The following is a 17004-nucleotide window of genomic DNA, read 5'->3' as shown; positions in this document are numbered from 1 at the left end:
TAGATGATTCAGGGTCCCAGCAAAGAAAGGAAGAATATTGAGGTGCCTCGGGGGCTCCGTTGGTTAAGCATCCAACATTGGCTCAGATCATGATCTCACAGTTGGTGGGACCGAGCCCCACATCAGGCTCTGTGCTGACAGCTCAGAGCCTGGAGGCTGCTTCAGATTCTGTGTCTTGCTCTCTCTCTGCCCCTCCCACACTCATCCTCCCTTCCTCCCTCTCTTCTCTCTCTCTTTCTCTCAAAAATGAGTAAACATTTCAAAATTTAAAAAAAAGAAAGGAAGAATAGTCTCCCAAATGCTTTAATAATCCTCATCCAGCAACCCTGTGAGGTAAATACTACCATCATACCCAGTTGGGCAAACTGAAATTCAGAGATGGTAAATAACTTTTCCAAGATTTCGAATCTAACCAGGTGGTGAAACCAGGGTTCAAGTATAGTTTTTCTGATTCCAGAGCCCATGGTCTTAGATATCACATATTTCCTCTTCTTCATAAGGAGGCCAGATGAGGAAGAAACTCAGCTGAATTTCTATGGAATCCTTCATGTTTCTCAAGTGCTCCCCTGGCACGTATTATACTTTGTTAGTTCTCTGCTTGGCTTTTCCTCTTCACGTGGAGATCAGGCCAGGAGCGTGGGATACTCGCCAAGCTCTACAGCACCATCCAGCTGCTGAGTATCCCAATAACCCCTGGGCTCTTCACGGAGAAACTGAGAAAGTCTGGGCTTATTTCCCCTTAATTCGTCATGTTTCAGGGTCCGAGTAATCAGCCTAATAACATTCTCATGTGCCTGCAGCCCCACCAGTTAACAATAAGCAATTCACCACATACTAACTATAACTCTGGATAAATTACGTAAACTCTCTAGGCCCTACCTGTAGAATAGAGCTATAAGAATACATACCTCACAAATTTGTAAGAATTCAGGGAGGTAATTTGTTTTAAAAACGTAATAGCAAATAGAAACCACTCCATAGGCTAACACATTGTTATTGGATGTTTATTGTAAAAGATTCTTTGCCCCTCTGCTCTAGTTCTCCCATCCCTTTCACCTCAGGAAGAAAAGGCTCAGTGGACAGCATACACACATGGTCCCAAACTTTAGCTTTCATTAATTGATTCTAGGCTTGCTAGGAAGCAAGCACAAATCCTTGATTCCCAAATTGCATTTTGAAACAGATGCAGTTCTTGAATATTAGCTATTCTCACTTAATGCCCCCTGACTTGGGGTTGATTGTCAAATCACTACAAATTCCTCACCTCTCCATCCTTGCCTTTGGAATGTAACTTCAGATCTTCTTGCTGAGAGCTAGAGCCCAAGTTTGCTGTGAGACTCGCTTTAGCCAGTGGGGCACTAGCACCTCTGAAGCAAGCAGAGGCTTGAAAAGCTCTTGCACTTTTGGCCTTTACAGTCCTTTCTGCTTTGGATGAAACTCTGCAACCCCCTCACCCCCTCCACAAGCAGAAGTCTGGGCCAGTCTCCAGAATGACAAACAGACATGAGCTTTAGTCACCCTGATCAGTCTGCCCAACGTCTGCCAACCTTCAAGCATGTGAGTTAAGTCATTCTGGATAATCCACATAGCAGCTGACCTGTTGCCTGACCACATACGCATGCAAGGACCCAGCAGAGATCACTGAGCTAGCCCAGAGCAGGAGAAACAACCACTCAGACCATGAGCTATGTAAGTGCTTGCTATTTGGTCACTAAATTTGAGAATGCCTGGCTATGAAATAATTCTTAACTGATATAGATGTTGCTACTAAGGGTCAGGTGCTACTATAACAAAAACCTAAAAATGTGGCAACATCTTTGGAACCAGGCAGTACGCAGAAGGTGGAAATGTAACAAAAACTATTACCAAAGGCAGGAAAAGCAATGTGAAACTCAGTGGAAGCTGGAAAAGCAGTAAGGGAATAACTGTAGCAGGCTAGAAAAATGGTGAATGTTATCCTATAATAGGAAGCCAATCTGCACAATAGTCATCTGAAATCACTTGGAAGATAAAAAATATACTAATGAAAAATTGGATTTGGCTAAGAAACAATCCAGAAAGGACTCTAAAGGTAACAGTTTGTTACTTGCGGGTGTAACAGGAGAGTGATGACGTAGTGAAGGAGCCTAGAGATGAGTTTGCAAGCAAAATTTGGGGAAAATATAGAGGGATCGGGATTTACAACATGAGAATTCTTTTCTTTCCTTTCTGTTTCTAGTGTCCCTGGCAAGTAAAAATTCCTAAGGCAATAGTAAGACATAGTAAAAAGCAAATCAATAATATGGCTACAACATCCTTTGATAAAGCTCAAGATACTTAAGACATGACTGATGACCATCTCAATTACACAAAAGTTTTCTAAAAATCTTTAAAAGCACAGTCCCAGAGAAGTCTAATCCCAAAACAGAAGTAAATGTGTGTATATATATATAGAAAGAGGTATTTCTCTAAAATAATTGTAGATATAACTTCTTTTCAAACTCAGTACATTAAAACTGATACATGGAAAACTAAAACCGTGATTAAGAGAGTTCTACCAGCAAACAAAATAAAACAAGCAAACAAACAACAAAATGGCTAGTTTGGATCAAACAAATATTGATCGAATTGTAAATGAAACTTTTGGTCCTCCGAATGTCCAGCAGAGAGCGGTCTGAGGAAGCTCTTCAGCTTCAAACACAGCCATTGTTTTAATGAAAAAGGTCAGATGTTTTCAGTGAAGAACACGAGAATGGAGCCACAGACTACTGATACTAATGAACTGGGGGGTCCCTGGGTGGCTCAGTTGGTTAAGCATCCAACTTTGATTCAGGTCATGATCTCCCAGTTCGTGGGTTTGGGCCCTGCATCGGGCTCTGAGCTGACTGCTCAGAGCCTGGAGCCTGCCTCAGATTCTGTGTCTCCCTGTCTCTCTGCCCCTCCCACGCTTGTGCGCTCACGCTCTCTCTCTCTCTCTCACATAAATAAAATATTTTTTATTTTTTATTTTTATTTTTTTCCTTCAAATACAAAGTTTATTTTTGCCTTAGCCAATAAAATATTTTTTAAAAAATAATGAACCGGGAAACCACCTGGATGAAGCACAGTCCAGTGGACTGGGGATCATCTTTCAAGGGGCAATGCTATGCCTTAACCATGGGATATTCTTTACCTCCAGAATAGGGAGAACTGGAAATATGTCCTGTGCAAAATTTCAGAATTGCTATGGACCAGTGACAGCAGTGTGCCTCCTGTTCTTCCCCTTGGGAAGTGGAGGGTCTATTAGAGTCATTCTATCCCTGCATCATTATTGTGCATTAACGTTGTGTGCAAGATAACTTTTGTTTCATTAGATTCTGAATCACAAGGAGCCCCATCTCAGCCACATCCAGATTTGCACATGACAGAAATTCACAAAATCCTGGATTTCAACCCTAATGCTATAATTAGGTAAGAGTTTCTACATTCTGGAATGAGGGTGAAGACGTGTGGAAGAAATGTGAATGTAGGTGATGAGAGGGCACATTGTGGTAGAATACAAAATCAGTTACAAATTTTTCCTGTTTCTGCACCCACACTTCTGCAATGTGACCGCAGATCCTTCAAGAAGTAGTGGCTATTTCTCGAATCTGGGTGGTCACTGCAACTTGCTTTGCCTAATGTCATATTAGCAAACAGGAAGCAAGCAGAGGACTAAATGATGCTTGCACATTGGGGATTGCCTTTTTTTACTGTTTCTGGTACTCTGCAAGTCTTAGCACGTAAAGGAGCTCAGGTTGTCATCCTAATTAACAGCCCTACCAATTGCCATACATATGAGGCTAGCGTCACTACAACCACTGTCTTATCTGGTGAGTTTGTCTTACATTTGGAAGGTAAAACTGGCCATTCATCATTTCTTATCACTTTCCCCTTGGGAGCCAGTTGTCCCCAGAGATCAGCACTTCTACTCTGCTCTTCTCATATGTAAATCTCATAGAGGCTGGAAGGCACTTCATGCAGGGAAGGCAGCCATGATACAGCATTGGCCAGGCCTGCATCTGTGTGTGCCTAAGAATCACACTTTCCCAAAGAGAAAAACCATGTCCCTCTTCCAACATAATCTTTATGGTAATAAGTATAATAAAGGCGCAATTTTGGCCTCCATCTGCTATATTCCTTTGTCTTATGACTCATTTGGATCATAACCTATAAAGGGAAAAGCAGTGTTATTTTTTTTAATTTTTTAATTTATTTTTTAAATTTACATCGAAGTTAGTTAGCATATAGTGCAACAATGATTTCAGGAGTAGATTGCTTAATGCCCCTTACTCATTTAGCCCATCCCCCTCCCACAACCCCTCCAGTAACCCTCTGTTTATTCTCCATATGTAAGTCTCTTATGTTTTGTCCCCCTCCCTGTTAACCCTCTGTTTATTCTCCATATGTAAGTCTCTTATGTTTTGTCCCCTCCCTGTTTTTATATTAGTTTTGCTTCCCTTCCCTTATGTTCATCTGGTTTGTTCTCAAAGTCTTCATATGAGTGAAGTCATACGATATTTGTCTTTCTCTGACCAACTAATTTCGCTTAGCATAATACCCTCTAGTTCCATCCACGCAGTTGCAAATGCAATATTTCATTCTTTTTGATTGCTGAATAGTACTCCATTGTGTATATATACCACATCTTCTTTAGCTATTCAATCCATCAGTGGACATTTGGGCTCCTTCCATACTTTGGCTATTGTTGATAGTGCTGCTATAAACATTGGTGTGCATGTGTCTCTTCAAAACAGCATACCTGTATCCCTTGGATAAATACCTAGTAATGCAATTGCTGGGTCATACAGTAGTTCTATTTTTAATTTTTTGAGGAATCGCCATACTGTTTTCCAGAGTGGCTGCACCAGTTTGCGTTCCCACCAGCAGTGCAAGAGAGATCTTCTTTCTCCACATCCTCGCCAGCATCTGTTGTTGCCTGAGTTGTTGACTTTAGCCATTCTGATGGGTGTGAGGTGGTATCTCATTGTGGTTTTGATTTTTATTTCCCTGATGATGAGTGACGTTGAGCATTGTTTCATGTGTCTGTTGGCCATCTGGATGCCTTCTTTGGAGAAGTGTCTGTTCATGTCTTTAGTCCATTTCTTCACTGGATTGTTTTCTGGGTGTTGACTTTGATAAGTTCTCTATAGATTTTGGATACTAACCCTTTATCTGATATGTCATTTGCAAATATCTTCTCCCATTCCATCGGTTGCCTTTTAGTTTTGATGATTGTTTCCTTCACTGTGCAGAAACTTTTTGTTTTCATGAGATCCCAATAGTTCATTTTTGTCTTTGTTTCCCTTGCCTGTGGAGATGTGTTGAGTAAGAAGTTGCTCCGGCCAAGGTCAAAGAGGTCTTGCCTGCTTTCTTCTCAGGATTTTGATGGCTTCATGTCTTACATTTAGATCTTTCATCCATTTCAAGCTTATTTTATTTTTCCACATATTGCTGTCCAGTTTTCCCAGCACCATTTGCTGAAGAGACTGTTTTTATTCCATTGAATATTCTTTCCTGCTTTGTCAAAGATTGGTTGGCCATACATTTGTGGGTCTATTTCTGGGCTCCCTATTCTCTCCCATTGATCTGAGTGTCTGGAAAAAGTGGTATTATTTATTTGGCCTCACATAGATCCCAACAATGAAAATGCTACTGTATTTCTCCCATCTACACATGCAATTACATGCAATTAAGGTCCAAGTCAATTGTGTTCATCTCTATAAAACACAGGAAGCCTTTGATGGTTTTCACATGTCTGACCCTAGTATATGTTGCTCTAAATGATCACATTCATTACTCTACATAGTAGACGTCAAAGAAAGATTCCTCCCATGCAAAAGATTGTTTTGGCTTTGGGCTGTCTCTTCATAGGAATTGATACATAGCAAACCTAGAATTCTTTTTCTGAACAAGATGAGAATGTATGCCAATTTCTCTCATGCAACAGCTCTGAGGGATCATTACATTGTCCGTGTTTATTTTTCTCTATCCGCTACAACACTGATTCAACAAAGCCACTGCCCTTGCACATTGGCTACAGTTGTACATGTTATATGGCTTCTTCTCCACTTGCTGAGGAGAGCAATGCAATTGTCTAGAGTTACACTCTTGCAGATCACAAACAAACCAAATATGAGAAATATGATTCACCATTGGCTGTATGGAAGTATCAGTGGGTGGAAGATATTATACAGATATATCAGTTGGAAGGCATCCCCTTGTCTGTTTTGGCCTCTGCTGATCTCAGCACCCATAATAATGTCTAGCAGATGACGTATCTATTGAAGGACAGAAAAAGGAAGGCATTATTGATCACATAATTGTGCGAGATCATGGTTTTATCTTGGTTGGCAGGAAACTATCTTTTTACTTAGAATAGAGATCTAACTACAGATTTTTTATGTCGTGGTTAAGCATTTGACAAAAAGAGAAACAAAGCAACATCAGTAATATTCGATGCTGTAATATCTATCATAATCTGTGTTACAATTTCTTAAATGTCCCAGGAATTAGTTCTATTCCATAAAGGTAAACAAGAAAGAAAGAAACAGGAGTATTTTCCATGTGCTTATCCTTTCAGATACANGGTGATCACTTGACATTTTGGAAAAAACTCCAAGCTTAAGAATCCACTGACTTACATGTAGGCAGTTCTCAGGTAACTGAGAGGCACTGAGTGTTGAGAGCCTTTGTCAGTCTGGGCTCCTGCTTTGCTGGCACTCCCATCTGGCTGGCTGGCTGTGCTGACAGTGTAAGTTAAGGGATTATTAGGTTGAACACATGCCCTCAGCTTTTCTTTGTTNAAAAAAAAAAAAAAAAGACAGAACAGGAGGAGGGGAGAGAAATTTGCAGTGATAAGTGTTTTCTGCTGTAAGAGTCATGAGAGAATATGAGTTTGGCTCTGGCAGGAGCAAAGTGTCAATGTGGGTCAAGAATTAACCCACAGGGATGCCAGGATAACAACTCCTGAGACATGTCTCTAAATTACATCAAAAACTTCTATGAAGGATGTGTAAGTATTATGCAAACAAACAAACAAAAAACAATTGTTTTAGTCTTGTCTTGTACTTTAACCTGATTTGCGTAAGTGTTGATCAATAAGAACCTCTACATGTGTGGAGAATAATATACATATTAGCCATATACTTCAAAATATGCTGAATTTAAAACTATATTTGGGAAATGCTTTTAGCTATTAGTGTTTTAAAGTAGCGCACTCTCTCTCAATTCGATGATTAAGAAGTAGAAAATAAGCTGTAATGACAATTAAATAAACATCATTTGGTTGTTAAGATAGTGTGCATACCAATGAGTTTAATGTTAGATTTGTTATCTAATATTCTAAAAGAGGTCCCAGATATTCTAACATTCTCTTGACTTTATTGCAGAAGGATTAGAGAGGTGAGGATACTCATTAAATTCAGAGCTTTTTAAATATTTCCAAACTTATACATTTGATTAGCAACATGTCCTTGATTGTTGCATTTCATATTTTCAGAGTGAAAAGTGCTGGGCAATCTTTTAATGCAGAATACACATTGGGATTAATGATGTCTAAAGTTATACCTTGCTTCAAAAATTCATGAATCTTAAATATTATAAAATGTGATCATGAAAGCATCCTTTAAAATGTACTTCTTTAATGTTTGTTTTCGAAATATTTTTTTCTCCTAAAATCATTAACAGGTGAAGCCTCCAACCGTGATCGGCCAGTTCCACACCCTATTCTTTGGATCAATAAGAATGTTCTTCCTTGGAGTGTTAGGCTTTGCGGTCTATGGGAATGAGGCTTTGCACTTCAGTTGCGACCCAGACAAAAGAGAAATAAACCTCTTCTGTTACAATCAGTTCAGGCCAATCACTCCACAAGTAAGTTTTTCTGTGTGTACATACACCTTCCTCTACACCAGATAAAAATTGGTTTCTTTTTAAATGTAAAATTATGTCATAATAAGATGAAGAATATCCTAACAAGCATTGTTTGTAGAATTATTACTTTTTCTCTAACTCGCTGTATATTTCAGGTACATTAATTTGAGTTGGTCAAGTGTTCCTCCCATCTCCAGAATTCTGTTATCTATTGATGTTAGAATTATACTCGATGCCTGTAATTAGAAAATGGAAATTGGGTAGTACTAAAATAAAGTAGTTCATTATAATTAATCATTGGTAGATACGACAGCAAAATATAACAATTTTTTTAATAATTTTTTCCTTTAAAATGTTAAAGATCTCAGTAATTAAACATATGCAACATTACTATCTTCCTTATACTATTTTTATTGCTTGTAAGACTTATGAAACAGAATTAAGTTTGCTTCTGTTGAGAGACAGTCTCTTTAGTGTGTTTTTGGTAACACATGGATTGATTTGACTATGATGTTTCTGACACACTTTAGGTGTTCTGGGCGTTACAATTAGTGATTGTCCTGGTTCCTGGAGCTATTTTCCATCTTTATGCTGCGTGTAAAAGCATCAATCAAGAATGCATTCTTCAGAAGCCTATCTACACTGTGATTTATATCCTCTCTGTTTTGTTGAGAATTAGTCTAGAGGTGATAGCATTTTGGCTTCAGATTCACCTCTTTGGTTTCCTAGTTAAACCTCTCTACTTGTGTGATGCTGGATCTTTTGGAGAAAAATTTACTATTATAAAATGCATGGTGCCAGAACACTTTGAGAAGACCATCTTTCTCATTGCAATGTATACATTTACTGTAATTACAGTAGTATTATGTGTTGCTGAAATTTTTGAAATCATATTTAGAAGATTCTGCTTTCTAATCAGGCAATGACTGAAAGGTTGACTACCTATTGACATGCCACAATTCTTTATCAATCATGTTCCTTTCATTTCATCTTATTCAATGAATATCTCAATTTCATACATAAATATCTATTCTCTAAACTTACCTCAGTGTGTCTACACTTTATGTCTAATATAAAATATAATACTAAGCTCTAAGGCAAGTATTCTTGAACAAACATTTCATTGTATTTTAATTTTGTTATATATTAGAAAATATATACAGACCTAATGTTAATTCTTTTTAAAATAGACCTTGTGTAGCGTTCTCACACATATAACATCTTAATCACAGTATTTCGTGGCCAGAGAAACTTTTATTATCTATTTCACACAGAGTGGAAAATTGAGTTTCAAGACAGTTAATATGTATGGCTAAAGTCATACAACCACATTAGAATTAAGATCTCCTAAATATAAAGGCTGAACTCTTTTGGTTAAACTTTGACATAATTATATTTGCATTCATATAAATATAACTATTTAAGTGCAAAAGTTGTAAATTAATTATTAAAAGTCATTCTATAGTTTGATCACTAACTTAAAGAAATGGAGTAACTACATTTTTAATATTATACTGTTTTCTTGACATTTTTAACATCAAATGATATGATAACATAGCCACCAAGTAAATTAAAAATGCTATGGCAAATATTGCGAATGTTTCTTTGTTTCTTTTTTAAAAATATCTATTTATTTTTGAGTAGGAAGGAGCGGCAGACAGACAGGGAAACAGAGGATCAGAAATGGACTCTGTCCTGACAGCAGAAAGTCCTATATGGGGCTTGAACTTGAGAATCATAGGATTATGACCTGAGCTGCAGTTAGATACTCAGCCGACTGAGCCACCCAGGTGTGCTGGGAGCCACACTGGCCTCGCTGGATGACAGTCACAGCGAGGAAATGGCAGTGTTTGCACAGCTCCTGCCATGAGAAGCGAAACTTGTATCTCCTTCTGCTACTACAGGCTCATGTTGGAAATGAGCCTGCTGGTATTGACCAGGCCTCACAATATTCCAGATCAGACCGATATTCCCTACACAGATTGCTCATAAGGAAAAGCATATTCCTGCCTCTTCAAAAGAGACTTTAGGTGAAAACACCGTGGATGATTGTCAAAAGGCTCTTCCTATGGGCCTTGTAGATCCAAGACTTAGATAATAAAGGGGGCTAAGAACACAAGAGTTACAATGGAGTCTGGCCCTGAGACAAAGAGCCTAATTTAGAGTTAAAGACAGATATCCACCCCCACCCAATTGTTTCTGCTTGGAACACTCTCGCCCCCCACCCAAGGCATTTGTGATCAATATTTGGAGTAACTTATTCTGGCCTTGAAAATGCTGATTGCACCCTGTGAAGGAACCTATTGAGGAACTTTTTCTTTTGTGATTATGGGAGCAAACACTGTGTTTCCTGAAAGATCTGTTTTTCTTGATACTTCTCCTAAAACAAACAAGCTATTGACCCCTTGCTCACAAAGAACTAACTTCACCCTTTTTATGCTAAAGACATTGTCTTGTATGCTAAAGATACCTTCCTTCCCCATAGGATAAGCATCTAAATCCCCTACCTCAATCACTATTGATAAAGGTAATGCAGGAGTCTTCTACAAATCTGTTCTGGGAAATTCTTACATATCAGAGAAGTTTGTCATCAGAAATCATTGTCTAAGGCAAATGCCACTGCTGTGCCGTCCCCCAAACACTTAATTATAAAATAAAGTTGAGCCCCAGTCAGAGCAGAGATGCTGCCTGGTGACCAGAAAGACTCTCGGGGTGCTCTCTCTCTCTCTCTCTCCAACACCACCCATCCTTCAGGGACCCTTGACCTGACAGGAGATGGCCTCCAACACAGGTGCCCTGGTTTCCTTGTTTCTTATTGAAGAAAACAAAAACAAAAACAAAACAACTCTGTGCTCACAGATATTCTGATAGCTTTTATGTTCAAAATTATTGAAATAGAAAAGTATAGTTATATTAAGTTAGACTTCCTAAAGAGTTATGAGGTTATTTCAAAGAAATTTATATTAGTTCAGTTTATTCTTTTTATATTTACCAATAATATTTATTTGATATCATTTAAAATCTTTTGTTAAAGTTTATTTTGAGATAGAGACAGAGAAAGAGAAAGAGAGAGAGAGAGCACAGTGGGGGAGGGGCCAAGAGAAAGGAGAGAGAGAATACCAAGCAGCTCTTGCACAGAGCCCAGTGCAGGGCTTGATCTCAAGAACAGTGAGATCATGAGCTGAAATCAAGAGTCAGACACTTAAACTGACTGAGCCACCCAGGCACTCCTCATTTAAAATCTTTATGTATGACTGCCTTGTACCAACTCCTTATTAGTAAAGAAACTATAATCAGTCAAATACTGAGGTTTTTCATTTTTTCTTAACCATTATTCAGCCTATGTTTAACATAATGAATTTCTAGATGTAAGGGTTTTTAACTGAGGCTTCATCCACATAAAAAACACAGGAGAAAAGCCAACTCACTTTCATTCAACAAAGAGCTGCTAAGTATCTGTCATTTAGCATGCACTGCATTAAGAGTTCATATACAAAGATTGGGACACCTAGGTGGCTCAGTTAGTTAAGCGTCCAACTTCCACTCAGGCCATGATCTCATGGTTCATGGGGTTCCAGCCCCACATCAGCCTCCACGCTGAGTGTGGAGCCTGCTTGGGATTCTCTCTTTCTCTCTCTGCCCCTCCCCAACTTGCACTTTCTCTTTCTCTCTCAAAACAAAAAATAAACTTAAAAAAATAGAATTCATACACAAAGATAACCAAGATTCAGTATCTTTATGAGATATTTAGTGAGTGGTTGGTGACACATCCCAAAAGAGTGGGAGCTGTGAAAATAGCTCACCCTGAAGGGAAGAAGTATTTGCTTATTCAATATCTTTGTTTCAAATTACTGCAGGGCACCTGGGTGGCTCAGTCAGTTAAGGGTCTGACTTTGGCTCAGGTCATGATCTCACAGTTCATGGGATCAGGCCTCACATCAGGCTCTGTGCTGCCAGCATGTAGCTTGCTTGGGATTCTCTCTCTGTTTCTCTGCCTCACCCCTGATCATGCTTTCTTTCTCTTTCAAAAAAAAAAAAAAAAAGAAAGAAAAGAATCACTGGCTATGTGCTAATAAACAACAATGTTTAGTTCACTTTATTCTTATTTCTAATTCTCTATAGATAACACACCTTTTACTGTCTGCACCCAGGGAAGATTGCTTTCACCAGTCTTTCCACAAACACGTGTTTATTATGGATCATTTTCCTGCACCTTTGGAAGGCTGGTAATTTTAATTTTTTTTTTATGTCAGACATTGTGTGCTTTACTTTGTTGTTGGATGTGGGATATTTTTGTCTTCCCATGAATATCCTTAAACTGTAACCTGAGGCACAGTTAAGTTGCTCAGAAATGGTTGATCCTTTGCAGTTCCTTTTAAGTTTTGTTAGATGGGACTAATATAGCTCTCACTGAAGGGCTAATTTTCTCCCTTTACCAAGGCAAACCCTTTCTGAGTACTCTATCAGATGGCCCTTTATTTTATTTTATTTTATTTCTTTTATTTTATTTTTTAAAAAATATTTTTAATTATTTCTGAGAGAGAGAGACAGTGTGAACAGAGGAGGGTCAGAAAGAGAGGGAGACACAGAATCTGAAACAGGCTCCAGGCTCTGAGCTAGCTGTCAACAGAGAGCCCAATGCGGGGCTCGAACCCACGAACTGTGAGATCATGACCTGAGCTGAAGTCGGAGGCTTAACCGACTAAGCCACCCAGGTGCCCCTATTTTATTTTATTTCTTAATGTTTTATTTATTTCTGAGAGAGAGAGAGGCAGTGTGAGCAGGGGAGGGTCAGAGAGAAAGGGAGACACAGAATCTGAAACAGGCTCCAGGCTCTAAGCTAGCTGTCAGCACAGAGCCCAATGCAGGGCTTGAACCCACAAACCATGAGATCATGACCTGAGCTGCAGTAGGACGCTTAACTGACTGAGCCACCCAGGCACCCCTCAGATGACCCTTTAGTATTTTGTAAATGTCATGTTTCCCTAGAATTCTCAAAATTCTATCCCCAAACTGGTTCACTCCTCTTAGTCCATTTGAGCTGCTATAACAGTGTACATAGACTGGGCGGTTTATAGACAACAAACATTTATTTCGCAGTTCTAAAGGCTGGAAGTCTGAGACCAGGGTGCTAATACAGTCAAGTTCTGGTAAGAACCCTCTTCTGAGATAGACTTGTCCTGGCAGAAAAAGATGAAGGCCCTCTAGGGTTCTTTTTGTAAGGGCATCAATCCCATTCATGAGAACTCTACCCTCATGACCTAATCACCTCCCCAATGTCCTACCTCCTATCATCACATTGGGTGTTAGGATTCTAAAATATGAATTTGGTGGGGGGAGACAAAAACATTCAGTTTGTCACACTCATGAATGCAACATAAATTGCTATAGCTATAGAAGCAGATCTTTGCTGTACTCAAGAAGGGAGAAAAAGCAAAGGACATTCTTCTGGTTTGCCTCTTAGGATTTTTTTCAGGGAAGACTTTTCTTTCCTTTTTTTCCCCAAAATCCCACAACAGACTTCCTCTTAATGTCATTACCCACTCTGATTTATACTCTGATTCATCCTCTAAGACATTGTCAAAGTTTAACTCTTTTAAAAGAGATTTTCTAATTTGGTTATTGGGAAAAGCAAGAAGTCTCAATCTTGTGTCAATCTTGGATATTGTTGCTTTCAATCTTTTCAGGAATTCTTTTCCTTTAAGGATATCTAAAGATGTTACGCTGATCAGGACTCTGTTTGAGACCCTTTACAGATCTCTGGAGTTCTCTTGCTTTGCAGTTCTTCCCTCTAAGGTAGCCTTCCCTGCAAAATCTAGCTTCCTTACCCTCTCCCCCCTCCCCCAGGCTCTCTCTCCTCACTGGACAGGTAATGGCATTTCTAAGCCACTGTAAAAACTGTTTACCTCTACTTTTTTCAGCAAACAGTACCTGTTATTATGTTTAAAGATACAGATCCAGTGAGAGAGTTGGTTTGGACAATCTTTTTAATTACTTACAATTCTTCTCTTTTATGATTTTATTTCCTTGGTAAACTATATCAGGATTTTAGCAAACAGCTATATGCTCCTGAATAATAAATGATATATATAAATATGGCACTTATAAAGCAATTATAAAATATATAAAAATATATTTTCTAACCAGAATGCAAATATAGTAAAAAATTAATAAGAATGTCAAAGCTAGACAAATATTTAACCATTTGAAAATGCATTTAAAATTACTCCATAAAAAGCCCTTGGAGCAAATAAGGTAATTTAAAAAGAAATTTTTTCTGTATTTATAAATGAACAACAGTCAAATACTACATATCAAAAGCCTGAGATGAGACCAAATCTGTAGTACACAGAAAACTGACAGCTGAAAATATATTTCTTTAAAAACATTTTTTTATTTCTTAAATTTTTAAATTTTTTAAATTTCGTATAGTTAATTGTCAAGTTGGTTTCCATATAACACCCAACGCTCATCCCAACAGGTGTCCTCCTCCATGCCCAACACCCATTTTCCCCTCTCCCCTAGAAAATATATTTCTTATTAAAAGGAAATAATAAATGTAATTTAAAAAGTAAAAATAAGAACTTCAATATACAACTAAAAAGTGAAAATTTGGAGTGCCTGATTGGCTTAGTTGTTTAAGCCTCTGATTCTTGATTTCAGTTCAGGTCATGATCTCACAGTTAGTGGGTTTGAGCCCCAAGTTGGGCTCTACCCTGACTGTGCAGAGCCTGCTTGAGATTCTCTTTCTCTCCCTCTCTCTCTGCCCCTCCTGCTCTCTCTCTCTCTCTTTCTAAATAAATAAACTTTTAAAATGCAAAAATAATTAGGATAAAGGCAGAAAGTACAGTAATAAATTAGCAAACAAACATATAAAATGGTACTGGAAAACAATAATAAAATAGATAAATCTGATGAATCAAATTAAGTGTGATACTACACTATTATAAGATTTTTACAATATATATAAAGTTCTATATTATCACTTAAAGTATACAGTGATAATATATCTTTAGATATATGCTATAACGTATAAGTTAGCTGATTAAACAAAACAAGAAAATTTGGGCTGAAAATCCAACAAAGATATTAAATGGAATCATAAAACACTCAATTAGTCCAGAAGGTGGCAGAAAAGAGAAAAAAGGAACAAAAAATGATGGGACAAATTGAAAGCAATGATAAGAAGGTAGACCTAAACCTAAAAATATCAATACTAACAATACAGATAAAAGCTCTTAGTTCCCTAAACAAAAGCAAAGATTATACGAATGTACTCTTTTAAAAGCCAGACCAAACAATTAACACAAACCCCACTTTAAATATTTTTGAATAATTAAAGATTTAAAGATGGTATTTAAGCCATTCAAATATTTTTACAAATAATAAGAAAAAATGGAAAAAGATAGATCATGCAACAGGGTTAGGGAACTGAATTGGTTATAATATGAGAAAACTCTAGTAGATTTCAGGGCCAGGGATAATGACAGGGATAAAAGAGACATTTAATAATGATTAAAGTATAATTTTATCCGGAAGCATAACAGTTCTAAATGTGTATGTCTTCAGTTACAGAGTAGCAAACTGAACAAAGCAAAACCTGGTAAAATTCAAAAGAGAAATAAATTCAATTATAATTAAAGATTTCAACACCCATCTCTCACTAATCGAGAAGATAGAAAGAACCTCAGAAAGGATATGGAAGTCTTAAACATTACTGATAGCTGACTTGAACTAATTGATATTTAGAAATCCCTTCACCTAACCACAGCATATTATGCTTTTTTTCCCCATGTGTCTATGGAACATTCACCAAGAGAGACTATATATTGGGCCATGACAAAGTCTGAAGGAATGAAATCACACAGTATATAAGCTGATCACAATGGAATTAAACTAGGGATTAATAAAAATAAGATACCAGGAATATGCCCAAGTATTTGAGAAACTAACAATACAAATTTATTAACCCATACATCAAAGAAGAAATTATGTGGGAAATTGAAAACTACTATAAATAAATGCTAATATAAACACAATTTCTGAAAAATTATGGAAACCAGCTAGAAGAGTAGTTGACAGAACATTAAAAGTTCTAAATGTTCTATTAGAAAAAAAATTGAGTATATTATAAAGTGATTTAAACCTCTCCCCTTAAGAAAGTATAAAAAGAGCAGTTTAAATACAAATTAAATAGGAAGGAAATAAAAAAAAAAGCACAAAACTTTGAAATAGCAAAATGAAAGACAATAGAAAAAAACCAATGGAACAAAAGTGGTTCTTTGAAAAGATTAGTAAAACTCATACATTTTTCACAGACAGATTGAGATAATAAAAGAGAAAATGAAAATTACTCAGATCATAAATGAAAAAAAGGGGCATCACAACAGAATATTTAAATGCTTGTAAGGAAACATCATAAACAATGTTATGCCAGTAAGTTTGCTACTTATATAAAATGAACGAATTCATTGAAAAGCATATGTTATTAAAAATTTTAAACAGAAAATATGAATACCTTTATGTCTATTAGAGAAACTACATTAAAAATCAAAAGCTTTCCCACAAAGAAAATGCCAGGTCTAGGTAGCTTCGCTGGTGCATTCTATCCATGCCCTCCTCCACCTCGCGTAGATTCAAGCCCCAACCTAGAAGGTGTTATAAGATCCTTGAGCAACCGTTCAGAGCTGCAGGGAGGAGAGTCCGGGTCTTTCTTCATAGTAAGTTCTTCATTATAAAACATCAACAAGAAAAAGCAATCTCATGTTAATATCTATTTTCTTTCACAGCATAATTTTAATGTGCTGTTACTCTAACAGTCTCTGTTACTTTTCTTCCTCATATCAATTATCCTCTCCTGATGGGAGTTCAGTGCTCAGAAAGAAGAGAGCATGTGTTGGCAGATGCAGTAAAATCCAATTTTAACCATTCTACTTACTTCCTCCTAGAATATATGCCAATGAGAAAGAGACCTGAGCAACCTCCAGCCCTGAAAAGAGAGACCAGGAGAATAAAAGGAAGGGTCACCTGGGTGGCTCAGTTGGTTTAGTGTGACTTTGGCACAGGTCAGGATCTCACGGTTGGTGGGCCTGAGCCCATGTCGGGCTCTGTGCTGACAACTTGGAGCCGGGAGCC

General features: G+C 37.6%; 1 protein-coding gene across 1 annotated transcript; it reads left to right on the top strand.

The window, feature by feature from the left end:
- Positions 1–6973: 6973 nt before the first annotated feature.
- GJE1 (gap junction protein epsilon 1) lies at positions 6974–8795 on the top strand. The gene is made up of 3 exons (XM_077775977.1): positions 6974–7012; positions 7687–7869; positions 8400–8795. The coding sequence occupies exons 1-3, from the start codon at positions 6974–6976 to the stop codon at positions 8793–8795; spliced, it is 618 nt and encodes a 205-aa protein (XP_077632103.1).
- The last annotated feature ends 8209 nt before the right edge of the window (positions 8796–17004 follow it).

The sequence above is a fragment of the Crocuta crocuta genome, unplaced genomic scaffold (assembly GCF_008692635.1).
Source record: "Crocuta crocuta isolate KB4526 unplaced genomic scaffold, BGI_CrCroc_1.0 scaffold25, whole genome shotgun sequence".
Lineage (NCBI taxonomy): Eukaryota > Metazoa > Chordata > Mammalia > Carnivora > Hyaenidae > Crocuta > Crocuta crocuta.
This window is presented reverse-complemented; position numbering and strand designations above follow the sequence as displayed.